The 27680-nt window shown below is 49.1% G+C and overlaps 1 protein-coding gene across 1 annotated transcript in view; it reads right to left on the reverse strand.

Moving 5' to 3' along the window:
• Positions 1–27680, reverse strand: part of SEMA5B (semaphorin 5B) — a 126384-nt gene that overhangs the window by 25007 nt on the left and 73697 nt on the right. Inside the window, exons 2-4 of the mRNA XM_055395200.2 lie at positions 12977–13158; positions 7790–7889; positions 3670–3715 (exon numbers count right to left, since the gene is read on the reverse strand). Of these exons, the coding sequence (XP_055251175.1) occupies positions 3670–3715; positions 7790–7889; positions 12977–13109 (279 nt within the window). The 5' untranslated portion in view covers positions 13110–13158. The remainder of the gene's footprint in view (positions 1–3669; positions 3716–7789; positions 7890–12976; positions 13159–27680) is intronic.

Here is a 27680-nt window from a genome sequence, read left to right on the forward strand (position 1 = left end):
AGCTTACCATTCAGCAGCCCCCTGACACTGTCGACTACTGGCCACCTTTTCTTTCCCACAGCCAGCTTATTAAGTTACACTGAAAGATAACAATCACTGGTGAGCTGATTTGATTTCCCCTCCCCTTCTGCAAGCACAGGAGTACACACACACATACGCACATGCACACACATACACACTGAACACACATACCCTCCCGTCTCTGCTGCTACCTGCATCTCTCCAATCTTGCTGCTTGGAGAATTGAGAAGGAAGCTGAGTTTTTCAATTTTTTTGAGGAACAGTAGTTTACACAAATTGTTTAATAGGGGTAGGTACTTAGAAGTCCTTTTAATGGACGCTAGTTTGCATAAACAGTTTGCATTTTGATTTTTACTTAAGGGATGTTAATTATTTAAACTATCAATAAAACACTGCAGTTTAAGTTTGGTTAAATCATATCCTGGGGCCACGTGGGAGGAGCAGTTGGCTGTAAAGGAGAGTTACAACCTTGAGCATACCCCAGGCAGTAAAGACAGTCAAGGAAGCTGGACTGGGGAGCGGGGAGGCCTTGGCCCTGCCTCATCCTGCCAGGAAAGCGGTGTAGCTCATTTTTGTCTCTTAGTTGTTGTGAGCCACTTATGATAGCAGATGCTGAAAACTTATAAAAAGGGACCCAAAGCCTCAGGTAGGGCAATGGAGGAGCACTCAGGGAAGTCCAGCTTTTGTGGTCAAAAGGCAGGGCTTTCTCATCAGAGGACAAACAAGGAGACCAGAGGCTGCGGTCTACTCCAGCTGGTCAAGGTGATGCTGGATGGCTCCCTCCAACTTCTTTGTTGTTTCCTCCTCTTTGTGGCCAGGTGGGTCCCCCTAAAGTGGGGAGGTGAACATGAAGTACATTTATTTATCTCCTAGGTTCTATTACAAAGAATCCAGTCTGAACTCCTGGATTCAGGCCTAAGATATACCCTGGGAAGGTGCTAAAACCAGTTCCTGGTGCACTTGTGGCAGGTGTGCAGGACCCTTCAGAAAAGCCCCTGAGGCCCAGTTCCTGCCTCAAGCATGAGTAATGAAGCTGGCAGAAGATACCTTCCATGGTGAGACCAAATCCACTCAGAGCTGAATGAACCAAACGTCAGGCCTCAGCATCAAGCTAGACAGTCCTAACATCTGGTAAGGTAGGGGACCCAGGACCTGTGGGTCAGCTGTCAAGGATGCCCAGGAAAGCCAAACCAGTTGGGCAACATCTATGACAAGGGCCTTCTTAACATCCTAGAGCAGAGCTTCCTAAATCTGGCTGCACATAGGAATCATCTGGGAGCCTTTAAAAATCCCAGGGCCCAGCCGCACCCTAAAACAGAATCTCTGAGGATAGGATCCAGGCATCAGTGCTTTTTTAAAGCTCCCCCAGTGATTCTTGTGGGCACCCAAGACAAAACCAGTGTCCAGAGTCATGCCAGCTCCAGTCAGCTCCTGGTTTATGCTACTCAGCTCTGCAACCAGAATGCAGACGGCACCACTGTGGTCCAAGCCTCCGCGAAACCCTCCAGGGTTGTCTCCTTCCCAATTCTAGGGGTCACCTTCACACAGAAGACAACGTGCCCGGTCCTCTCCAGGGCGGTGTGATGCTGTGACTCTGTAGGTGTCTGCCACCTGAAGATCAGTTCCTGTCTTCTCTCCATCCCCACTCTGCTGCCTTAATTCAAGTCTCCCCATCAATCACCTTACTGCAGTTTCTCCTAACTAGCTTCTCCACCAATCCATTCTCTGCACGGTGACTGGAACACTAAACATAATCATATCACTCTTCTGCTTAAACCTTTATACCTTCAAAATGAAATATGGATCCCTCTGAAGACCCTCTGTGGCGCAGCCTCTCTCGTCCCGGGCCTCATCTCCCATCGTTATCACACGCTGGACCCTGTGGTCCTCCCATACGGCCCCACTCTATGCTTCATGCTACTTCACATCTCGTGTCTCCTCCTGAGCTACCTGGCCACCTCCATCCTTCCAGCTCCAGCCCAAAGGCAGCTCTCGGGGAAGACTCTTCCAACCCTGCTGAGCTGAGGGCTCCTTGTGCCTCGGCCGCCGTTGCACCCAGCATGCCCCCCTTCCTGCATGCCTCCCGCAGCACTGTCATCACTTCTGTGCAGATGTTTCCCTTTCCTCACTTGGCTCCCAGAAGACCTTCATTTGCAGACCATGGGAACTTAATAAAAAGCCAACTGCCTGAGCTCAGGGAAGGACCCCTGGATCTACTTCCTCCCACCCACTTTAGACCATCTCTGCACTGGCTTCCCCTAACCCTGGCCTGTGGGGCTTGGCATCTTGGCTTTATTTTCCATGAAAGCCACTTGGAACCTAGGCTCTAGCTGGGCTCCTTTGACCGACCAAGCTGGCAGGCCGTGGGATGCTGCCTCTGGGAATGTACTCTACCTTGCTCCAGCCCAGGCCCCAGGAACGTATCCCATCCAGTAAAGGGAATCATTTATAATTACTGTGCTTGCTCCTTGAGGTAAGGACTGAGCGTGATTCACCTTTGGATCTCAAATACTAGGACTGGACCCAGTTTTTAGTAGTTATTCAGTAAATTTTTACATTATAAATAGATAAATGGCATTTCTTTTCCATTTTCTCTAGTTCTTCCTGGACTCTCCCTTCTGAAGGTCACATTTATTTTTTTTGCTCCCTTATGCCTCCTCTGTGGCTGCCAGCTGCAGTGGCCCTGGGGGTCTAGAACAGTTTCTAGAAGAAACTGGGCCAGAATATCACATTAGCTCACCAGGGAGTTCCCCCCTTCTCCAACTTCCCTTTGTAGTGAAACCCTATACTAAATAGCCCCATATACTAACAACCATTCTCGAATTAGGTTTTGTGTATCACTCATCATCTTTTTTTCTGGCCGTGCTGTGAGCCCCAGAGGCCAGAGCTCAGTGTGTCTATAGCCCCTCTGCCTCCAGCTCACTTGTGATACACAGTAAGCACTCAATGAATGCCCCATCACTGGAGACCAGCAAGCCTCCCCTGGACACAGGAACTGAGGCTCTCAGATGAAGAGATGGCCTTCCTTTCTCCAGAATGTTCAGCCTCTGCAAAGATGATTTGGCATCTGTTTCTCAATCTGGGATAAATGTTCTGGATCAAGGAGTCCCATTAAAATGCCTCCCAAAGCACTTAGGGAATTATGCTTGGGGAGTCCTTCTTGGCAGCAGATAATAAATCAATCATAGCTCAGTGGAAATGCTAAGCTAGAATAGGATCACTCAGGCCAAGCTAAGAAAGCAACCAGGGACACCCTTTCCCTCAAGGCCCAAATGCAGAGACCTTCCTATGGATTTAGGCTCTGCACTTATAATGAACAGCTGTTCCAGTTTGCCCAGTACTGAACTGCTTCTAGTGGAAGTCCTGCATCCTGGAGCCCCTCAGTCCAGGCAAACAGGAGCCCCCAGCTCCTGTTCTCACAATGCAGGAGCCCTGTGTGTGCCCCTGTGTTTACGTGGCTGCGACCCCCACTCCAAAATACCTTCCCAACTGTCATCCCGACAGCTAGGGTAAGTCCACAGCCGCTGACAAGAGCACAGGGTTCCTGTTTTCAACCCTAGAGGCTGAATTCTGAATCTCACTCCTTGTGCTGCCCTGGCCCCAGCCCCTAAACACCAGGGAAATTACAGGGAAGGGAAGCAAATATACCTGAAGGAGGGAGACATTGGCAAGGCTGAGTCTGAAGAGGTAGTTCCTGTGAAAACAGAAACAGAGGTCATAAGTCAGGCTGGCTCTATAGGCAGGTCCCCAGGAAGCGGCTTTCTGGCTCCTGCCTCCGGGTGCCAGGACAGGGTGCCGGGACTGGGTGTCAGGACTGGGTGCCAACTGCAGAGGGCCAATCATGGGCCAACCCCAGGGAGAGCTTTACCTTCATTAGCTCATTTAATCTGCACAGCCATCCCGGGAGCAGAGAGAAAACGCCATGTTACAGATGAGGAAACAGCTGGCGTAAATGGACCAAGTCAGAGAGACAGTATGTGGAAGAGGTGGGAGAGAAACCCAGACTCATGTGCCTCTGGAGGCCCACAGGCACTGTGGGTGGACCTGGAGGGTGGCAGGACCCCCAGGTCAGAGAACCGCATGGAAGTGAACACGGGCTCACAGAGTAGACCCTGCTGCAGAGGCAGGGAGAATTCCACTTGCTGGGGGTCTCCTGAGGGCCTCAGTGTCTGCATCTGTAAAAATGGAGACACTAACGCCTGTGTTCCTTATTTCATAAGACCCATGGAAAGAGGAATGGTGCGATGCATGTTAAAAGGCTTTATTAATGTCAAACAGACGCAAAGTTTTGGTTTTCCCTAAGAATTTTCTTTCCTTCTTATATCTTCTTTTGGCTGTTCCTCTTTTGGTTCCTCAAGTTTTTGGAATAACTGCTTTAGAGTTTTGGCCTACCTAAGCTGTGCTGAGAAATGAGAGGAAATGTTGTGGAGTGGGCCAGAAGCAGAGGGAGCGGCCCCTGCTGAATGGATCCAGGGGCCTGAAGGAGACACCTCTGGCTCCAAGCCCAGGACCCACTCGGCTGCTTTGCTGTCCTGGTGGGCCTGGCCAGGAGACCTTGGCTTCAGGCCTCCAACATCCCTCCCCAGGCCCCTCGCCTGCACCCACCCGCCCAGGCTGGGGACAGATGGGCTCCAGCTTATGGCTCTGCCCCAGCTGTCTGCTCAGGTAACACAGGCATCTGCTCACAGCTTTAAAAAATTAAGGGAAACACTGCATCACTTTATTCATTTTTATCCCATCAAAAATCATTCATCACAACTCGAAGTTTGCTCTTCTGGGAGATGAGAACAGAGAGAAATCTCTATAGCTTGACCCACCCTAAACCCTTTACGGAACAAGGCGGGGTATGGGTGTCCCACAGAGAAGTGGGAAACTGTCAGGCAGAAGAGAAGGAGGAAGGAAAGATGATCCTAGAAAAAGGGTTCTCTGCAGGCATAGCCAGGCCAAGGTAAAGGGGAGGAGCGGACCAGGGAGGACAGTGTGAGCACCGGCAGGAGACTTAACCCTCCCAGCTTTCTGGTCCATACAGTGGGGATCATCACAGAACCTACTGTCTGGGGTTATTTATTGTGAAGATTAAATGATTTATTACATGTTTCACATATCTTACAGGCTTCCCTGGTGGCTCAGATGGTAAAGAATCTGCCTGCAATGCAGGAGACCTTGGTTTGATCCCTGGGTCGGGAAGATCCCCTGGAGAAGGGCATGGCAACCCACTCCAGTATTCATGCCTGGAGAATTCCATGGGCAGAAAAGCCTAGTGGGCTACAGTCCATGGGGTTGCAAAGAGTCAGACACGACCAAGCAACTAACACTTTCACTTAGATAATTTACCACATATTTGATACAAAAAATAGTGCCTGGGACATGCCGGGTACACAATGAATGGCAGTTTTCAAAATGTTTCCACAAAGTTCAGAGCATCAGGATTTATTTATTTAAGGTCTAGTTGATTTACAATATTATAGTAATTTCGGGGGTACAACTTAGTGATTCAGGATTTTTATAGATTATACACCTTTTAAAATATTGGCTTTATTTCCCTGCAATGTACAATATATCTTTGTAGCCTATTTATTCTGTACATGGTAGTTTCTCTTACTCCCCTACTCCTATCTCGCCGCCACCACCCCTGCCTTTTTCCCTCTCCTCACTGGTAGCCACTAGTTTGTTCTCCGTCTCTGTGAGTCTGTTTCTGTTTTCCTATATTCACTCATTTTATTCTTTAGGTTGCAAATATGAATGATAACATTCGCTGTTTGTCCTTCTCTGTTTCCCTCATTTCAAAGGCATCAGGATTCTAAAAGCTGCATATGTAAAACTGGTGGACCCTGAATCAGGTGGGAAATGGCATTAATGCCAGCTTCCTGGCTGCAGTGTTGTACTATGGTTAAGCCAACTGTTACCACTGGGGAAAACTGGGTGAAGGGTGTAAGGATGGAATCTCTCTGTATTATTTCTTAGAACTGCAAGTAAATCTACCACTGCGTGCATACTGAGTTGCTTTAGTCATGTCCGATTCTTTGAGACCCCATGAACTATAGCCCTCCAGGCTCCGCTGTTCATGGGATTTTCCAGGCAAGCATACTGGAGCAGGTTGCCATTTCCTCCTCCAGGGGATCTTTTTAACTCAGGGATCAAACCTGCGTCTACTGAGGCTCCTGCAGTGTAGGTAGATTCTTTACTGCTGAGCTACCTGGGAAGCCCAAATCTACCATTATCCTCAAATAAAAAGTAAAACAGTGACTCTCTTTACTAGGAAAATAAGGTCCATACTCTTAGATACTTGTACATGTAGAGGTTACCTCAGAGAGGACACATAAACTCACACACAGCATGCCTCCAGTGAGGGGTCCTACCTAGTGTATTGGGGGGGGCCTCTGCTTTTCCCTTTTGTATCCTCTGAATGTTATATCATAACACATATCTGATACAAAATAATAATTTCAAAATAAAACAATAAAATGCATTCAACCCTAGCTTCTTTTTTTAAACTTAATTTATTTCTTATCGAAGGATAATTGCTTTACAAACCCTAGCTTCTTAATAGCCCTGTCATGTTGGAAGCCCAGAGACTGTAACCCAGACTTTACAGATGAGGAAACTGAGGCTCACGGGTCAAGGTCACCCAGGACAAGAACACAGCTCACCTGGTCCAGAGCTCTGTCCTCCTTTTCACATGGAAAATGAAGGGCTGGGGCCACTCAGGAGAGCCCCAAGGTCAAGGCTGGTCAGCTACAGAGTGCAACCTGGAGGTGTCCAACCCCTTGACCATCCTCCCCTGCCCCAGACCTGCTCAATCAGAACTCCCAGGGCAGAGAACTTCTGAGAAACACCAGTGCAGCTGGAGGTAGTAACGTAGGTTGGCAGAAAGCCTCGAACCCTGAGGTTAGGGGGCCTGGATTCTAACCCCAGACTCTGGGTTGTCTTGCTACGTGATCTCAGGAAGGTCACCTTCCCCTCTTGGGCCTCTGCTTCCTCTTATTTAAACTGAGGGCAACTGGATTAGGCCAGTGATCCTCAAACCTCAGCGTGCACCAGGCTCAGCTGGAGGGCGTGCTTACACACAGGCTCCTGGGCCCCACCTCCAGAGTTTCCGGTTCATCAGGTAGGGTCCGAGAATTTGCATTCTAACAAGTTCCCCAGTGGTGCTGATGCTGGTCCTATTGGAACAGACCATCTCTAAGCTCCCTTCCCAACCGGAGCTGGTGGGTGGTCTATGATTTCCTGAGATTTCTCTCCTCCTAATCCACTCTGCAAAGTTTCCATAAGTTCTTCAAGAATGTATTATCCCTAAATACTGGACCTGGGCCTTGGGGCTAACTGATATGGCAACCGGGAGGTCCTTCATAAAAGCACAAGGCCCGTGTCCCGTGTCCCGTGTCCCAGGTGCAGGCAGCCAGCTGGCCAGCAGGGGGCACCTTCTCTGCGTGGAGCTCCCAGGGAGGACACCAGCTAGGTTGGTTCTGGCATGATGGCTGGGATGCAGGCTAGGAGGTTGACAGGCAGGCATTCCTGCCCTTAATAACTGCCAGACCCTGGGGAATGCGGCTTGCTGAGATGTGGCGGTTACCTCCTTGTCACTCCCCCCAGTGCTTCCTTTGCTGGGGCACAGGCATTCAGGCACAAAGAGAGTGTCAGGTAGCGAGGAACAGGGGCCCAGGATGAGGGGCTGCCCGCAGAGGCTCATCCCAAATAATATTCCCTCTATTCAATGTGCTTAGAATCATTCCCCAGTCCTGGCCCCAACCCTCCTGTGCCTCATTACCTGGCTCCCACGATGAGCTGGTTTCTGGAAGGATCCAGAGCGAGCTGGGAGAAATCTTGGGCTCCAGGGTAGGTGAAGTTAGAGACCCATGGCTTCAGATCTGGGGGAGGGAGAGGCAGTTGTTCAGTTACTGTTGGACTAGGGGCTCCCAATTGTGCCAGCACTGGACCCAAGAACGGAAGGGCTGCAGTGAAGTGGGGGCACCCCGGAGATCTGGGCTCCATCTGCCCACCTCTGTGAGCAGACAGCTAGGGGTGTTGTCACTGCTCCTGCTTTGCTCCCTAGCTCAGAGAAGGGCTCCACCCATCCCCTAGCTGCACAAAGGAAAACTGTAACCATCCTTGACTCAAGACCCTCAGCAACACCAAACACACTGGCAAATCCTATCCTCTGAAATCCAGCCATCTCGCCTCCTGCACCCTATCCCCCAGGCAAGCAACCATCATCTCTTGTCAGCAGCATCCTAACCAGCACATCTTCCTCTCCTGCCTCCAGCTCATTTCCCACAAGGCAACCAAGCCATCTTTCTAATATGCAACTCTAGTTGTGTCACTCCCCAGCTTAGAACCCTTTAATAGAGCCCAGTTTCCTCTGGGGAAAGTCACAACTCCTGTGAAGGCCTTTGGTTTCTGGCTCCACTGTCCTCCCAAGTAGAATGAATGCCTGGCACATTAGTTATCTAGTGATCCACTGAAAGAATGACGCTTCAGCTTATACATTCCCTCTCTAACCTTCTACCCCAGCCACACTCAACCAGTGCACATCTCCAGATCTATCCCACAAGAGTTTGAGAACCTTTGCAGTTCTATTCTCCCTCAGTCAACAGCTCCTATTTGTCCCCATCCTTACCCTACCTCCTCCAAGAAGCTTCCTCTGACTCCCCCACACAAGGTGATAGGCTCCCATAGACCTCTACTTGACTGCCATCAAAGCCCTTATCTCACTGACTGTCTAATCTGGTAGTTTGCCCTGGGGGGCAAGGAAGAGCTTGCTTCTGGGATTTCTAGCCTCTGCCTAGCACCCAGAAGTATTTGACTAAATGTATGAATAATTCTCAACTGTCTTTTGTACAAGAAGACTCAGGTTTTCAGACAAGACTCCACAGAGGTGGAAGGAAGGGAGATGGGTGGACAGTGCCCATCTCTGTCTCCAAGGAGGATCATCCCAGCCGAGGCCAAAGTCTCTGATGAGGACTGGGTGGACAGCGGAGACCTTGCAGCCCTCTGGATGGATGGGGCAGTGCTCATGGGAGGGCACATCTGGGGAACAGTGCCCAGATAACTTTCCCTCCAGACGGAAGCTCACTTCCCCCATCTGGGCTCACAGCCCCTTCACAGTTTTCTTCAGCCTCGTTCTCATGGATGTGAGGGAACTAACTGGCGAAAAGAGCGCTGTGGGCAGAGGAACTTCCACACTGGTAGGGTAAAGATGATGGGGAACTGTGAGGAGGCCCTGAGCTTTCTTCCTCACAGTGCATTAGCAACTGGCTCCCAGAAGGCCCAGGGGAGGGTGCAGGGTGTGTGTGTGCAATCCAAGGGAAATAAATCATTGCTCATTATCCCTCCAACTACAGAGTAAAAGCAGCCCTTCATTTCTGCATGACAGGCAAACACTTAATCGCTCCCTGGAGAACTGAAGGTTTTGCAAGTTGGATGTTTTTCAGAAAACTGTGATATGCACCATAAAAAAAAAAAAAAGGAGAAGAAAGAAATTCTGCAGCAAAATGAAGCAGACCCTTTGTGTCTGCCTCGGCCCTCAGCTTGTGGCTATAGACTGGCATGAGCCATCATGAAGTTGCAATGGCATTTGGGCAATCTCAGTATAGGGGGTGGATCTGCAGTCAATTAGGCTGTGTTTTTAGTTGATCTCAGGGCCACTCTCAAAAATCTGGATAGGTTATCATAGTACCTTAGAGACTATGCCAAGGGTCCTCCTCCTCCAGGAAGACTTCCTGGATTATAACCTCTCCACCCTGATCTTATTTTGTTCCATGTTCTCTCTACCCTTCCAGTTCCATTCACACTGTATGTTTTTGTTGCTCTGAATGTGCTCATCTGTTTTCTGGGTGGTGTGTGTGTGTGTGTGAAGGGTTTGCCTGTCCCCAGCATACTGGGTGCTCTCCAATAAAAGCAACAAGTCACACTTTAATCCCCTTCTTCTCTTCTGACAGGGATGTTCCAGATGCTGAACAGAGGAAGAGGTGGCATGACTGGTCTGCAGCAAACCAGGAGAAACTCCGTCTGGAGATGGCTCAGCTCAGCCTTCATTACAGCCCTTTCTTGAGGTGAGGGGAGAGGAAGAGGAAACGGGGCGGGAGCCAGGCTGACAGTGGGAGGTGGGGTGGAGGAGGGGTGGTCCCTTTCAGTTTCTGACCCTCTTCCTCACCCCGAAGTAACTGACAAGGGCAAGAGGGAAGGGGCGAGGCAGGAGATGCAGCGGCTCAGCGTGGTGATCCTGGGGGAGCCGTCTTGGGAAGGGAGCCAGCTTCCTCTTATTAAACAGGCAAGGAGGACCTGAGGGAAAGCTGTCGTTAAAACACCAAGCACGTTCTGAGCACCGTGTGCAGTGAAGGCTTTGGATGGCGACTTTAAGAGAAAAATGACATTCTCCATGACGCGCCTGTGATTTTAATTATAGTCAATTCAATTACCCACTTGTGGATTAACCACTGTTAGTGTTAACCCCATACTGGCTTCTCCCTGCCACCTAGAAAGGCCAAGCTGCGGTGAAAGGAATAACATGCAGGCCAGAGAGAAACACAGGTGGAGCCCCTGAAAAGAAACCAATATTAGAAAATTCAGCCTTACAAAACAGAAACATGATTGTCAGATTCTGCAAGTGGCAGCTCCTCTGGGGGTATTTAGGGGTTATTCACAGATCAGCCAGGTATCAGAGCAGAGGGAAACTCAGAGCTACAGGGTTAGAAGCTTACTAATCAGTCAGAAGTAAAGTGTAACATCTGAGGGGGTCCCGGAAGCTGGGGCTTGGTGCTGGGCTGGATTATGGCAACTGGAATACGGCATCACCCAGAACAAAGTCACCTAATATGAATGGAGTCCCTAGTGCGTGCCCTGCAGAACTAAAGGATAGGGTGGGGGTGGACAAGAGGACCAGCCCTGGCCCAGGACTAACTGCGCTGAGGGACCAGAGGGAGTGACATTTAAGAAACAAGAAACAGAAGTACTCAAAGGAAACTCTCCTTCACCTCTGAGGCCCCACAAAATCCAGCACTGTGCCTAGAGTCAGGTATTGGGTCTAGGGTTGAAGAAAAATTTGGTGAATAGACAGGAAAACTCATAGTTGTCAGAAAAAGGGGAGGGTTGAATTTCAGGGAGACCAGAAGGCCTGAGGAGGGAAAACAAAGATGACTCCACACTCTGGGGCTGTCAGTCAAAGATGACGGACCATCTCCCCTCTCCCGGGACTCAGGGAATTCCTGTCACTCTAAGTCAACTGTCTGTGTCACTCTAACCTCATTCCTTCCTTCTGAAAGGAGGTGGGGTGGGAAGTCAGTTTCATTCAAGTACTTTACAGCTGAAGATTAGAACTGGTGTCAAGGAAGCCAAGTTCTTAAGGAACAGGTCTTCACATCTCTCCACCCTCCTCCCATCACACCCCGTTTGTACCAATACAGACCAGCCTGGCTGGGCAACAGGTACTCCCCTGCTCTCCTTCCACTGTCTCTTCTCCCAGATCCAACCATGCCCCAGCAAAGCCCCTGAGAAGAAAGGGTTCATTAGGAGCTGCCACAGGGGGATCCTCATATGACAAGGCCACCCTCAGAATCCTGCTCCTTGGTCCTTCCCATCAGCAACAGCCACCAGCATGCCAGAAGCCATCAGAAGTCTGAGGGTGTGCGTGTGTTTTGTAGGTTTAAGGACACTGCTAATTTACTTTAATCCACTTAAGCCTTCAAAGCCTCGGATCCCAGCTCCAGCAAGACAGCACAGAGAAGACGGGGCTGGAAACCCTCCTCCCTGAGCGGGAGCCAGCCCACAGCTGAGAATCCCGCACATCTGAAAGTCCCGCAGCCTCCCCACCTTGCTGCCCCAGCTCCTATCCATACTGCCTTCCCCACCCCCCAGATCCCATGCCTGCCTCATGGATTCATTTCTCCACTCTGGTTTCTATCTCGCCCCTCTAAGCTGGCTGTGTGGAATCTCACCGGATGGGCTGCCAGGGCACCTGAGGTTGGCACACCTGCCCTCTGCCCTGGGAAGTGGAAAGAGCCCTGGATGGGAGTCAGGAGCCAACACTGAGACCCAGCTCTGACAAAGCCCTCTAACAGTCTACACCTCAGCCCGCCCTTTTGTAAACAGAGATGAGTCCTTGCCCTGCCACGCCGCCAGGGTTATTGTGACGAGGAAAAAGCACAGATAAGTTCATCAAGCTTAAGAACCTGGGGACCCCTGAGACCACATCTGCAGATCCTCATGTGAGCTGCCACATAGGTGATGGATCCTAACACTCCTAGTGACCCCCAAACTGGCTAACAGGTCGAGGGAGAACATGCATGATGCTCTGGTATTTGTGTTTTATTTTTAGATTGTCATCAAATGTATATCCTCATTTTAGAAACTCTTATTGAGAACTTATGGATCCCTCAGAATATGTCCATTGATTCACAAACCCCAGCTTGGGAAAGACTTTAACAGGACACTCTCACGCCCTCCCTTGACAGAAGGAGTGATGAGTCACCAAGGCCCCTTTCCCTGGGGGCTCCCGGGGCCTCAAAGACAGGCATCCCTGTAGCCATCTTAGAGCAGAAGGAAGCTTTCCAGAGATCTCCAGGCATTCCCTCATGCTTGAGTCACCCTCATTCTTCCCCAGGGAAGCCAACAAGCAGAACTCATGCTGCCAGAAGAGCCACAGATGAGATGACCCACCAACCCCTGGCCACCCCACCCTGGGCAGCCACAACCTCATTCTCCAGCAATGGAATTCCAGGGAAGGACCCCAGGGAAACATGGAGAAAGAGCTGAAGGAGTTGTCTGGAGACAAAATCAGATCCTCCACCCCCACTGCTACCCATTCCTCTTACACCTACCCCCAGAGGAAGAGTCTTTGTACCCTACAGGAAATGCCTTCCAACATCCAGAGAGACCCTGCAGAGGCCCACCTAAGTCCTTCAGGACACAGATATTGTGGAAAATAATAAGCCAGGACCCAGCGGGAAGTGGCTCTCACCTGCAAAGGCCACAATGGGGTGTTCCCTCAGGGAGCACAGCTGCTGCTCACTGCTGGCTTCACCGGCGACATCCTGGGAGCTGGAGAGGTGCAGTACCAGCAGTGTGACAGCCAGGGGTCCCGGGAACACCATGGTGGGCGCCTCTGTGGTGCCGGCTCCCGGAGGCAGGCTGGGGGAAGACCTGCAATGCAAACGCTCACTCTCACCACGCGCTCCCTCGGCAATGCCCACCTCTCCCGATTTCCTGTGTGCTTGTCAGTGGCCCCACAGGATTTGTTTGTTTGTTTAAATAAAATTTATATTTTATTTATGATACTTAAGAGTTTGCTCTGCTCCAGTAATGTAAAGTTATAGATCATATCTTGAAAGCTAATTTCCCTCGTAATGGTATTCTGGACAAAACTGACAAATTATAGAGCTTTTTCTATTATGATCCCAAACGGTTTAAAATTTATTTTAATGATAAAGGTGGTATCTTAGGGATTTTAATAAATGGAGTTAGGACGAGTGGGTAGCCATTTGTAAAAAGATAAATTTAGATCCATAACTCACACCAACTAGGGAAAATTCCACTGGATGAAAGATTTAAATGTTAAGGATAAAAGCAGAAAAATACTAGAAGAAAATGTGGGCAGAATTCTTTATAACCTTGGAGTGGAGAACCATGACTCAAAATCCAGAAGCTATTAAACAAAAGACTGACAAATATAACTACAGAAAAATCACGAACTTCTGCAACCTCCTCCCCAACCCCCGCCCCCACAAAAAGCAAACATCCAGCAAAATCAAAAGGCAAATGACAAACAAGGGAAAAGATTAGCACTATGTGGCAGACACAAGGGGCTAATATTCCTAATATGTAAAGAATTCCTGAGAATCAAGGGGAAAAAGATCCAATAGAAAAATGGCAAAGAATGTAAATTCAGACAGGGCTTAAAAATATGAATGACACTATTCTCATTCATAAGAGCAACTCGGAGTAAAAGCTGAACTGAGGTAAGTCTGCTCACCTATCGGTTCTGCACGATCCAAGCGAGATGACAGCTCCTGGGGAGGCAGTGGGAGGGGGTTCATGCTGCTGGCGCACATGCACGCTAAGCCGCCTCAGTTGTCTCCGATTCTTTGCGACCCTATGAACTGTAGCCCACCCGGCTCTTCTGTCCATGGGGATTCTCCAGGCAGGAATACTGGAGTGGGTTGCTGTGCCCTCCTCCAGGGGATCTTTACGACCCAGGGATGGAACCCATGTCTCTTGTGTCTCCTGCGTTGGCAGGAGGGTTCTTTACCACTCGCGCCACTTGGAAAACCCCTTACAGTGCTGGATGGAGTACAAAATGATACAACCCCATGGAAGGGGACCTGGCAACATCTGGCGAAACAACAGAGGCATGACCCCCTTTGACCTAATTCCCTGGAGTAAACCAGTGCTACTCGAAGTGCGGTCTACAAGCTGTGACCACTCTGAGGTAAGATAAATGAAGAATTTGGATAGTGTTTTTTAAAACCTTTATAGTAATTTGACAGGGTAATTTTTTTGTCTATTGGATCTAATAACAAAATATGTGGACTTGTATTTTGCCTAGTTTTTTTTTTCAATTCACTTCTTAAGAAATTCACTTTGATTGAATTTTATGTAAGTATCCCTCAGCAGCAGATTGCATATTGAAAAGTAAAACCTGCTCCTTCACCACAGTTAGTTAAGAAACAAGAATAGGGGACTGGGACACCTGCAAAGTGACTTATACATGAGATTATTCCTTGTGGCATTTTTTTTTTTAAATAACAAAAGACTGGTAACAACCAAATATCCAGCAAATGGAGACTGCTTAAATAAGCCACAGTGTAGCTTAGTAATGGAATATGATACAGCTACAGAAAAGAATGGGGGTTGGTCTTCAGATTTTGTTTTGGAGGAGTCTCCAGGTATATTAAGTGAAAAAAGCAAGGTGCACAACAGCGTAATATGGCAAGCTACACTGTGTGTAAAAAAGAGGGTAGAAGGAAGAATATATATTTGTATTTGCTTATATTAGCATTACAGTACAGTGGAAAAAATAACCCCAAACTAATTTAAAAAGAAAAAAAGGTCACTTAAAAGTAGCAAAATGGTGATCCAGGTGTCTCAATATATACTTTTTTTAAAATAATATTTTCACTTTTGAATATTAAATGTGCTTAATAATATCTATTCATTAAAAAACAAAAGCTGGCTTAAAGTTCAACATTCAGAAACTAAGATCATGGCATCTGGTCCCATCCCTTCATAGCAGATAGATGGGGAAACAGCGACAGACTTTAGTTTTAGTTTCTTGGGCTCCAAAATCACTGCAGATGGTGACTACAGCCATGAAATTAAAAGACAAAGAAGAAAAACTATGACCAACCTAGACAGCATATTAAAAAGCAGAGATATTACTTTGCCAACAAAGGTCCATATAGTCAAAGCTATATGGTTTTTCCAGTATTTATGTATGGATGTGAGAGTTGAACCATAAAGAAAGCTGAGCACCAAAGAATTGATGCCTTTTAACTATGGTGTTGGAGAAGACTCTTGAGAGTCCCTTGCACTGCAAGGAGATCCAACCAGTCTATCCTAAAGGAAATCAATCCTGAATATTCATTGGAAGGACTGATGCTGAAGCTGGAGCTCCAATACTTTGGCCGCCTGATGTGAAGAACTGACTCATTGGAAAACACCCTGATGCTAGGAAAGGTTGAAGGAGGGAGGAGAAGGGGACGACAGAGGATGAGATGGTTGGATGGCATCACCGACTCAATGGACATGAGTTTGAGTAAGCCCTGTGAGTTGGTGATGGACAGGGAAGCCTGGCGTGCTGCAGTTCACAGGGTCGCAAAGAGTCAGACATGACTGAGTGACGGAACTGAACTGAACTGATTCAATAAAAATTTTAAAAATTAGTGTTGGTTCCCTAAAACTTCTAATACACAGAGTTGCCCAACTGTTCCTCTGGAGCCTGACTCAGATGCTCTGTGTCACTTCCCACCTCTCTCCCACCCCGGTCCATCCAGTGTGTCATCAAGTCCTGTTGACCCCACACCCTTTACATGTCCCTAACGCACTAAGTGGCCTCCTTGGTGTCACTTTCATTCTGTGAAGTGAAAGGTTGAACTAGACCGGGGATTCCCGGCTGGGATATCAGCAAATCGGAATCACTTCCACTGGAGGTGGAGTCCTAGGACCGGTAGGTGAGTGATCCCTAAGGTAATTCTGACAAGTCTCCCCAAGGCTGAGAGGCCCCTGGGGTTCCTTGATGCTCAAGATCCTTTTTACTCCTAATCTCTCCCTCTCTTCTCTCCTCACTGCCTCTACTTACTCCAGGTTTGGAAAACTACAGCAGGATGTCTCTTCCTGTTTCCTCACCTGTGTGTAAAATAAGATAAAACCTGTCATTGCATTGCTGCAAGTCTTCCAGGAAGTATCCCTGTGACCACGCAGTCCGGTGCACCTTTACCCTGCCCCATCCCGCACCTCACAGGTCATTAGCCCCCAGAGCACCTCTTTAATCTCAATCTCAACTCAACTGGCTGCTCCTTCCCAGGAGAGCCTGGCCATCTCTCTGAGCAGAAACCCTCTGGGAGGGAGATTTGGCCCAAACTTACTCCCTGGAGCTATTTTTCATACAGCAGTTCACAGAACTTATTCCTCAGTGCGAAGCTGGATCCTTCCTGCTGCGAAGGGCTTGACACTGCTCTCCTGTCCAGGGTGCCAGAATCTCCTTTCCTTGACACTGATTCCTGGCCTCAGGAGACAGGGATCAAAAGGCAGGGCCAACTCTCTAGAGCCAGTCAACCTGAGTTCAAATTCCAGACTTCTCCTTACCAGCTGTGCAACTCTGGGAAAGAAAACCTCTCCCTGCCTTAGTTTCCTCAAATTGGGAGTGAGAATAACAACAGCTCCCTCAGCATTTGTAAAAGTTAAGGGAGTTACAGGTGGCTGCACCTGCAGGTTCTGCATCTAACCAACATGGATTGAAAATATTCTTAAGAAAAATTCCAAAAAGTTCCAAAAAGCAAAACTTGAATTTGATGTGCCCCCAGCAACTATTTACATAGCATTTAAATTGTATTTGCAACTATTTACATATCATTTACATAATATTAGTAATCTAGAGATGATTTAAAGTGTATGGGAGGATATGCATAGGTTATAAGCAAATACTGTACACCATTTTCTATAAGGCAGTTGAGCATCTGAGGGTTTTGGTATGGGGAGAGTGGTACGGAACCAGTGCCCCATGGATGCTGGAGTGTACTACCTCTTAAAGGCATAGAACAGTGCCTGGCAGACAGTGAGCATTAATTAGAGCTACTCTGGTGCCCTGAGGGAAGAGGAGCAGGAAGGCCTGGGAAATTCCCTCATGTCCTTGGGCTGGAGGCCTTCTGTTTTCTCCTCTCCTTGCTGTGGGCCTGGACTGCATCAGGGGCCTCCTTCCCTCTGGTCAATAGGGGGCACCAGCAGAAGATGGGGAAGGGGATGCGGGGGAGGCGGGCAGGAAGCAACAGAGTGGGCTGCTGCATCTCTCCACGGAAGGTCAGAGCTCCTTTCCTGCAGCTTCTCTGCCTCCAGGTTTCAACATCACTCCCTCCTTCCTCCCTTCAGGCCTAGGGATGTACCACACCCCTGGTTATCAGCCCCAGGGTACTGCACAGTGAGCCTTCCCATATGGTTCCCCAAGCCCTTCCCACCCCTCTGTAAACAATTCCTTTATTAAACTGCCCTCACATTTCCCAATTTGCGTGTGCCATCTGTTTCCTGTGGGGACCCTGGCTGATATTAACACCTAATTGGCGATGTTCAATACATATGCAAATGTCATCTTTTTAGACTTTAGCTGGGGCTTTTCTTCTGTAAGCCCCTCAGGACATCCAAGGCAGTATGACAACTGCTCTCCCCCCATTATTCCCAACTTTCCCTTGTCTGATGGCTCTATCCCAGGCTTCTGTGCCACCCCGAGTCCCCAGGCCTGGCCCTCTGTGTGGCCAGATTCTGGGTTTCTCCAGCCTGAATTAGGCGGACATCCTGGGGCTTCCCAAGTAGTGTTAGTGGTAAAGAACCTGCCTGCCAATGTAGAAGACATAAGAGACTCAGGTTCCATCTCTGGGTTGGGAAGATGCCTGGAGGAGGAAACGGCAACCCATTCCAGTATTCTTGCCTGGAGAGTCGCAAGGACAGAGGAGCCTGGTGGGCTACAATCTATAGGGTCCAAAGCGTTGGACGTGGCTGAGGTGACTTAGCACACACACATGCAAGCACCTGGGCCCCTTCCTCTCCCCTGGACCCCAAGCCTAAAAGTACCTAATTTCTGCAGCAGAAGTTCCGCTCATATTAATGTTTTCATGTAAAGATGTCCTCCAAGTCCCTCCTGAATCAACAATTGCTTGTTGAACATCACGTGCCCACCTGGGCCCCAGCACAGCGCGCCTGCTGTTTGAGGAGAAGGAAAGGGTACACAGCACACGACTGGGGTGGGAGGGACAGGGACTGAGGACAGGACCTGGATGCCAGACCTCCTCTGCGCAGGTGAGGGAGGAAGAAAAAGGGAGAGAAAGCCGGAACAGCTTTCAGACATGGGAGCAGCACACAGACGAGAGCTGCCCAGACAGGCAGCCTGGACACTCACTAGGGAGGAGACGGGAAGCGTCTTTGTTGAGGTGAGTGTTTCAATCCTGAGGATGCGCGGTGGTGGAGATGCTGACTACAGGAATCCCACAAGGGCCGTGCCCAGCCTCTTTGCCCATCACCTTCAGGGACCTCCTCTGCCCTTGGCAAGAAAGCCAGGAGACCTTAACAGGGGTTCAAGAGAGGGACGGAAGGAGCCCAGAGGCAGGGAATGGTGTTGGAGCAGGGGGTGCACATACCCAGGGCTCCATGAACCAAGGCCTGAGGACATCAGCAGGGCAGGGGCCACCATAGTGAAACGGGAGAAGGGGGTCAACCTCTGGGTCACAGAAGGTTACAGGTCTGACTTCCTGAGCTCTATCTAGATGCTTGGGGTGGGGGATGACTTCCCAACTCCCAAGAAGTCCCCATCTTTGGAAATGATCTCCCCATCCACATATCAAATGGATAGGCCCCCAGCAGGCTCACACGTACCCTATCCCCACCCCATCACAGCTGCCGGCACCAAGGGAAGACCAATCAGATGCTCTCCCCAGCCATTTGGGTATACACTCCCTACACCAAGCCCAGAGTCAGGTTGGTCATTGTAGAGGAAGCTGGAACACCAATGGCCCCATGGAATGCCATCTTCCACCTGTCCTGTGGGCTGAGAGGAGCAGAGATGATCTGAAGTCAGAGACCAGTGACAGGAGAGAGCAGTGACATGCGACGCTGCCCGTCTTTCAGTTCCCAGTTCTAGCCCTTTCCTGAGGTCTGTGTTCTACTTCCATGAGCCGCCCCCTCCCAGATCCTTGTAATCAAACTCCCTGTTTTTGCCTGGAGTCATGTCAGATCAGGTGTCACCTACGCAGTATTGTCTCCTCAGTGTCCATTCTCACCCTCCTCCTTCCTAAAGGAGGCTGTATATCAGCAGGGGTCGGGTGGGGGCAGTGTGCCCTGCTCAGGTCCTGTCCGTCTTCCAGATCAGGTGGCCAATGAAACACTGTGGAAAGTTGCATGGGGCCTGCAGGGAAGTGGCTGAGAAGGCTCCCTTCCTGCCTGGTCTGCAGGTATGGGCAGCCTTGCAGCTTTAGGTGACCTCTAGTCACATGGTAAGGATTGTGGTGCAGAAAGACATGGAATCTGGGCTGTTGATGACAGAATGAGCCCTGCTCTGCCTATCTCCAGGCTTCTTTCCCATGTTTGATCATCACACTTTGGGGTCTGTCCCTTGTCTGTGAAATGGGGAGAGTAATCCCTCCGTCATAGAGTCGCTGCAAACATATAATGAGTTATTTTGTCTAATAGGCTTAGATCAGCACCTGCCACAAAGTAGGAGCTATATGTGTGCTCAGTTGTGTCCAACTCTTTGTGACCCCATGGACTGCCCATGAGGCTCCTCTGTCCATGGGATTCTCTAGGCAAGAATACTGGAGTGGATCACCATCTCCTCCTCCAGGGAGGTGCTGTATAAAAGTTGGCTATTGTTATTATTATTTTTGAATAATTCACTCCTGATTTATTTAAGCCCTTGTTTTTTATCTCAGGTATCATTAACCAAGCACCACTACTATTCCACACAATTGGATTTCTCATGCCTACAACCCATATGCCTAAAGCAATCAGGAATTGTAGAATTAGAAACAATTCTAATATGTTTGGGTGGTCTGACATTAAAATAATCGTAGGATTTCTCCATTGGCAGTGTGTAGTGGAGGTCATACCACCTTCCTGAGGCTTGCAGAGTTCCACAGAAAGTCCAGAGCTTGGGAGGCTGCCAGACCTGGGTGCAAACCTTAGTTTTGTCACCTGTAAAATAAGGCTAATATGTCCTTGCTTTGGATAGAATGCTTGTCACCACGCTCCCAGAACTAAGTCTGGCACAGAGCAGGCCTTCTATGAAATCCATCTGTATAAATGTTTCATGTACATAAAACACTCACCTAGTCACCTAAGTGTCTTCCCAGGTTCTCCCTGCATTTGTTTATACATACTTCACTGAGCATTTGCTGAATGCCTACTACGTGCAGTTTCCTATATAGATAAAGGAAGTGAGGGAGGTGGAACACCCACAGGACAAAGGCTTGGTCCCTGCTTTCATGGAGCTTACAGTTCTCTAGGGGAGAAGGGGAGAGGAGACAGTCTCCCGAGGAACAAGCAGTCACTCGGCAGAGACAGTGACCTGGGGTCTGGATGCTAAGCGGGCACAGAAAGCCTGTGCTTCTCCTTGTCTCCAAGCGCTCATCACTGGCACTGGGCGGGGTGCTCTAGGAGAGGGGGTTGGGGAGCAGCGCCAGTGGACTCCTGCTATTTGGGGGACCCTCAGTGACGAGGAAAGCATGTTCCCAAAGCCTTGGCCAGACATTCTACTCTTTTCTTTCCCGCTGCTGCCCCACTTCCCTGTGGTCCTCAATATGGGGTCACTGTAATGGTGCTTGGAAGCACGTGAATGCATGTGTGTGTGTGTGTGTGTGTGTGTGTGTGTGTGTGCGCGCGCGAGAGAGAGACAGAGAGACGGAGAAAGAAAACGCACACCCACGTGGGCTGCCCCTTGAGGACTCCTCGCCTTCATGGGACTTCTCCAGAGCTCATTTTCCCAGCTCAGATAGTGGGAGGAGGATTAGCTGCAACTGTGGGAGGGGATGAAATTGCTGACTGAGAATGAAGGAGAGAGAATAAGGACAGAGGGGCAGGCCCAGGGTCAGGAAGGACCGCAGTCCGACAGGGGCCTTTGCTTCTCTCTGGGGAGAAGGATGAGGGAGACAGGGGTGGAGAGTATGTGTGTGAGCTGACCCCCCACAGAGCCCACACTGACCTCCCAGCACATTCCCTGCACAACCATGCCCTTCCTGCTTGCAAGGCCCACTGTCCAGACCTGCCTCTGGCAGGAGAAGCTGAAAAGTCACACCGAGGACCGAGTCATCCGTCATTCCAGTCAGTAGAAGGATAAACGGGGGTGGGTGTCCCAGCTCCCCTGCTGCTTATGGTCCCACAAAAGATGGAAGTATGAAGAGGAGATGAGCAGGAAGCAGAGTCCAAGATGCCCTGGGAAAGGGAAGTGAGAGGATGCCGGTGGGATGGAGGTCTAGACCCTCCTCTAAAAGGTGGAACTCAAATAGGTCCTTGAGGAAAGAAGAGGAGCTCTCCCAGCCATCGGGGAGAAGAGCATTCCAGAACATTGAACTGGTAAGGGCACCGGCAGAGAAACGGCCGTGGTCCATCCTTGCATCATCTAGTGACGCTGGAGAAGTGGGCAGCAAGAGACGAGTCTGGAAAGGAAGACCGAGGCCAAATGAGGGAGACTTCAGCACGAATCTGTAGAGTCAGGAGGTTTTCTTCCGCTGAAAAGGAGGCTGTGTCAATAGTTTGGAGCAGTGGAAGGATGTGGTTGAATCTGCGCTTTGGAAAGGTAGGTGTCAGGGGCAGCAGGAGGGATGGGTTAGAGCAGGCCACCTGAGAACTGGAATTGAGTACTTCTTCCTCTGAGAGAGCCCAGCCCATGCTCAGAGCATAGCTGGGTCTCAGCCCCACTAGCACCTGCCCAACTGCAGGGGCGCAGCCCTGGAGAGAAGCCAGGAGGGGCTGGAGGAGCGAGTGGGAGGGGCGTGCGTCACAGAGCTGAGCCAAGGCAGCAGTGGTGTGTGTGTTAGGTCACTTCAGTCATGTCCACCTCTTTGTGACCCCATGGACTATAGCCCGCCATGCTCTGTCCATGGGATTCTCCAGGCAAGAATACTTCAGTGGGTTGTCATTTCCCCCAAGGCAGCAGTGGAGACCGTTCAAATTAATGCTGCAAGTTGGTTGTACCCAGAGTGGCCCGGGTGTCTTCTGATTGCTAAAAAAGGTATAATCAGAAAGGAAGAGACCCTGAAAGATGATGGTTTGAATAAACATGGCCGCCGCCTGTAGAGAATGTGCCGGGCACTGTGCTAAACTCCTCCCTCCAGACCTCATGGCAGTTTGGCAAGAAAGTTGCATGATGCCCACGGATCACCATGCTCAGCTGATGACAGGAAACAGACATGAGCAAAACTCAGGCACGCACAACACCAGTTGATAACAGAGTAATTTGAGCCCAGGACTGCCTGCTGCTGCAGCCCACCTCTGGGTCACTCCACACACCACCCTCCCTCGAGGGGAACTGGCCCCACCCCTCCTGGTATTTGCCGAGCCCTGGCTCTGCGTGCTGTCTAAGCAACCTTCAGAGTTTCATTTGGTTTCCTGAGTTGGCTTCCAGACCAAGGAGAGCGCTTTCTGGTTATAAATTATTGAGCTGACTTCCTGCCACAAATCAGTCTCCTGTGAGTCTAGCTGTGGGGGCCAGTTTTTCCAGGTCCTGAGTGACTCTGGAGAAAGGCATTCCAGAGGTTGGATGGTCAGGGCAGAGCCCCACCTCTAGGGCTCTGATAGTGGCCCAGCAACCCTGGGTCCAGCCTTGACTGGACGGCCAGGGGCCAGGGTGGATGGGATAAACTGAGAGACTCCCTTCTGTCCCCACCACTGCTAAGCCCTTCAGCCCTCGGGGACCTTGGGGAAGGGGGCTCGGCTGGTTCTCCTTCCCTGGGTTCCTCCCTCCTTGCCTGCATTCAAAGTCTCCACTTGGCTGCTTGCCTGGGAAAGGAGGAGAAAAAGAGAAGAAAAAGAAAAGAAGAGGAAATAGGGGGAAGCAAGAGCAGGAAAGAACACCATCTGCCTGTGGTTTGGTGTGGAGGGGAAGGCATGGGGGCCCCCCCAACCAGGATCACAAATGCCATCTTCCCACCCACCCATCACTCACCACTTGGGGGGCAAAGCTTAGCCAAGCTCAGCACAATGATAAAATTGAGATGCAGATTCCTTCCCATTGCTCTGAATAGAGCAGATTGGATACGGATTTCCCCCTTTTCTTCCCATTGAGACCATCTGGGCGGCTGGGGCCCCAGAGAAGATTGGGACCAGGTGGGGGAGGGGCAGAGGTTTCCTAGCACTTTTCAGCTCTGAAACCTCAGGGTGAGGATAACGGATGCCACCCCCACCGTATCCCCTTCCCTGGGGCAAGTTTGTTCTCTGTCTCTGTATTCTGCTTTCCGGGCTGGGCGGGGCTCGCTGGAGTCACCTCTCCTCTGTCCGAGCAAACTCCAAGTGGTGCATTTGTCATCAGGGTCTGCCGTCCTTCCTGCAGGCCCACCCACACCCCCTAACTGCAAATAAACCTACGGGGAGGATGGAAGGGAAAATGCGATCATGGAAAGCTGATAGGGAGGGCTATTAAAGACTGCTTTAAGCCTCAGGAAAGTGAGGCTTGGGGAAGAGTATCCAGCTTAAGGTTGGGCAGGGAGCTGGTGGGAAAACCAAGGCTAGATAATAATAACAGCAACAACAAAGACCATGTTATTTGTATCAGGATGTGTTCTTGCTCTTTATATTATGCCGTTTAATCCACACAATAACCCTACAAAGTAGGTACGATTATCATGCCTATTTGCCCATTTCATAGATGGGCAAACTGAGGCACAGACCTGCTAAGTAACTCATATAAGGCCAAATTGGTAGAAGTCAGACCCAAATCCAGACAGTGGAGCTCCAGAGCCTGCCCCTTGCACAGTCTCAGTGCCCCACCCAGGAAAATGGCATTATTTGACAGACCCTGGGAGTGGAGCTCAGGCTGCTCCAGTAAGCATTTGCAGATGGGGAAACTTATAAAACACAGCCCACAGCCATTCTGTATTTATAATCACAAAATCTAGACTTGTTCCTCTGAACAGAGTATATCAACACAAAGTTAGAATTGGAAATAAGAATAGAAAGGGAATATTTACATCTCTTGGCAAAAGAAGCAAGTGTGAACCTCGCGAGGAGATGGCAGGTGGCTGGACCAAACACGGGAGGAGAGAACCTGGAGCTCAGGGAGACGCCATGAATTAGATCCAGGACCCTGCCTCACGGTTACAGCACAGCTTAAATGAAATAAGGTGAGCAGCAAGTTTGGTTCATACCTTGTCGGAAAAGTAATATGAATGGTGGTGGTGGTGGTCACCCTAAGGTGGTAAGGTCATGAGTAGGGATTTTTTCCTGTCTTTCAGACAGTCTGTAGTATTTAATTGTTTTCACATGGAGAAGAAAATAAAGGAGACTCGCCTACTTTAATTGCTGGAATTAAATGCTAAGGATGTTGCCAAACACAAATCAAGCTTATCTATTCATTAGAGCAGCCTCCCTTTTCTCCTCCCCGTGGGCAAGCTCTTTCCATGGAAATATTTTGCTATCAGATATTCAGTTGCTGTATAAAATGAAAACTGCATTTGAAAACATGCCTAAGCTCAAAAACAGCCCACGAATCCAGCTAAAGGCCTGGGTTTCCCTGGGGTTTCAATGACAGATCCACTGCTCAACATAAATCTTTGTGGGGAGGGTCCATTTCGCCTCACAAACCAGAGCATGGTTCTGAGCATCTGGAGAGGCAGTTCTGTAACCTAGAGAACCCCGACAGAGAGGCATGGTGCTGCTGATGGTTGCACAACAGCGTGAATGTTCCTAATGCCACAGACTACAAAATGGTTACATGGGGTTGATAAGAATGTACAATAGTGCAGCTGCTATGGAAAATAGTGTGATGGTGCCTCAAAAAATTACAAATAGAATTACCATGTGATCCAGTCATTTCACTTCTGGGTGCAGGCATACCTCATTGTATTGAGCTTTGCTTTATTGTGCTTCAAAGATTTTTCTTTCTTTTTAACAAATTGAAGGTTTGTTGCAAGCCTTCCTTGAATAACTCATCAGTGTCATTTTCCAACAGAATTTGTTCACTTCATGTCTCTCTGTCATATTTTGGTAATTCTTGCAATGTTTCAAACTTTTTCATTATTATTATATTTGCTACGATGATCTGTGATCTTTGATGTTACTATTGTTTTGGCAATTTTTAGTAATAAAGTATTTTAAATTAAGACATGTACAGTTTTCTAGACATAATGCTATTGCACACTTACTCGACTATAGTGTGAATATAACCCTAATACACACCGGAAAACCAAAACATTCCTGTGACTTGCTTTATAGTGATCTTTGCTTTATCACTATAATCTGGAACTGAACCCATAACACCTCTGAGCTATGCCTTTATGTGCGCGTGTGCTAAGTCACTTCAGTCATGTCCAACTCTTTGTGACCCTACGGACTGTAGTCTGCTAAGCTCCTCTGTCCTTGGAACTCTCTAGGCAACAGTACTGGAGTGGGTTGCCATGCCCTCCTCCAGGGGATCTTCCCGAACTAGGGACGGAACCCAGGTCTCCTGCATTGACAGGCAGGTTCTTCACCACTAGCGCCACCTAGGAAGCCCATGCCTGTATGCTGCTGCTGCTGCTGCTAAGTCACTTCAGTCGTGTCCGACTCTGTGTGACCCCATAGACGGAAGCCCACCAGGCTCCCCGGTCCCTGGGATTCTCCAGGCAAGAACACTGGAGTGGGTTGCCATTTCCTTCTCCAATGTGTGAAAGTGAAAAGTGAAAGTGAAGTCGCTCAGTCGTGTCCGACCCTTAGCAACCCCACGGACTGCAGCCTACCAGGCTCCCCCATCCATGGGATTTTCTAGGCAAGAGTACTGGAGTGGCTTGCCATTGCCTTCTCCTGTATATATCCCACCAAAATGAAAGCAGGGACTCAAAAAGATATTTGTATACCCATATACATCACAGCATTATTCAAAATAGCCCAATGGGGAAGCAACCCAAGTGTCTATCAAAAGATGAATGAATTTTTAAAAAATGTGTTATGTAATGGAATATTATTCAGCCTTTTGTAAGGAAGGAACTTTTACACATATACAACATGACAAAACTTGAAGACATATGCTGAATGAAATAAGCCAGACACAAAAGGACAAATATTGTATGATTCCACTCATATGAAGAACAGTCTAATTTACAGAGACAAAAGTAGAATGGTGGTTACCAGGGGCTGGGGAGAGGGGAGAATGGTGAGCTGCTATTTACTGGGTACAGCGTTTCAGTTTGCAAGATGGAAAGAGTTCTGTAGATGGGAGAAGGTGATAGTTGTGTTACCAAAAGGTATGTGTGGGCGGTCCAGCTGCTTACTGCTCAAAAGCCAGCAAACAGGCTAGGTTGGTGGAAAGGAAAGTTTGCTTTATTTCAGATGCAGGCAACTGGGGCAGAGGGAGAGTGGTGGATGTCTGTCCAAAGGCCGATTCCCCCACTGACAAGCAAGGGATGAGAGTTTTCACAGACAGAAGTGTGTGTGTGGGGGCGGTGTTTACACGCAGAAACAGCACAGCCATCTCTAAACAGCCATCTTCAAACAGGCAGTGATCTGACCAGCATCATCTTGATTGTTTCAGATGAAGTTAATCTTCCGTTCCAGGGTCCATTTATTCCCATTGTTTTGTGGTCAATTCTCCCAATTGTGGCAGCTCATGTCCTGAGTACAGTCTGGTCATCATGTAGTTAACTTCTCTACTGGTGTTTTGGTATCTATAACTCAGAGGATATGGCTCAGAATATTATCTATAGCCCTTGAGAAAGAGCTAAAGATTCTTGATTATGCTTAATGACTACATTATTATTATTATTAGTCTTCTTTGACTGTTTTCCTTTGTTTCCACATTTCTCACTTCTCTGATTAAACTTACTCTTTGACTAAAGCTTTCCAGAGGCAAAAGGCAGGCAGAGGACATGGTGTGTGGGCAAGGACTATATGGTCCTGCTCCATTTCAACTGCACAACAATGTGAATGTTTGCAATACCAATTAGCTGTACATAAGAATGGTTAAGATGGTATATTATACATTGTGTGTACACTACCAAATTTTTTTGAAAACAGCTTCTAAAATCCACAGGATTGAAGAGGACCAGGAGGCCCCAGGGGGTGTGCTGCTGACTTCCCCAGAGGATTAGGTCTTTTCCCGCTCTCCCTGCAGTGTGGTGCCCACTGCCACACTCTCACACCCTCCAAGGCATACTTGCCCCTGATCAGTGAGTGAAGTGAGCCCCCTACTGTCCATGCACACCCTGGTACCTGGCGGGGGCATCAGACAGCCCAGGCTGAGGTGGGGGCCACAGGAGTTAGATGGAGACCCAGGGTGAGCT

Source organism: Moschus berezovskii, chromosome 1, assembly GCF_049115385.1.
Source record: "Moschus berezovskii isolate FMDL1 chromosome 1, NW_MosBer_1.0, whole genome shotgun sequence".
NCBI lineage: Eukaryota > Metazoa > Chordata > Mammalia > Artiodactyla > Moschidae > Moschus > Moschus berezovskii.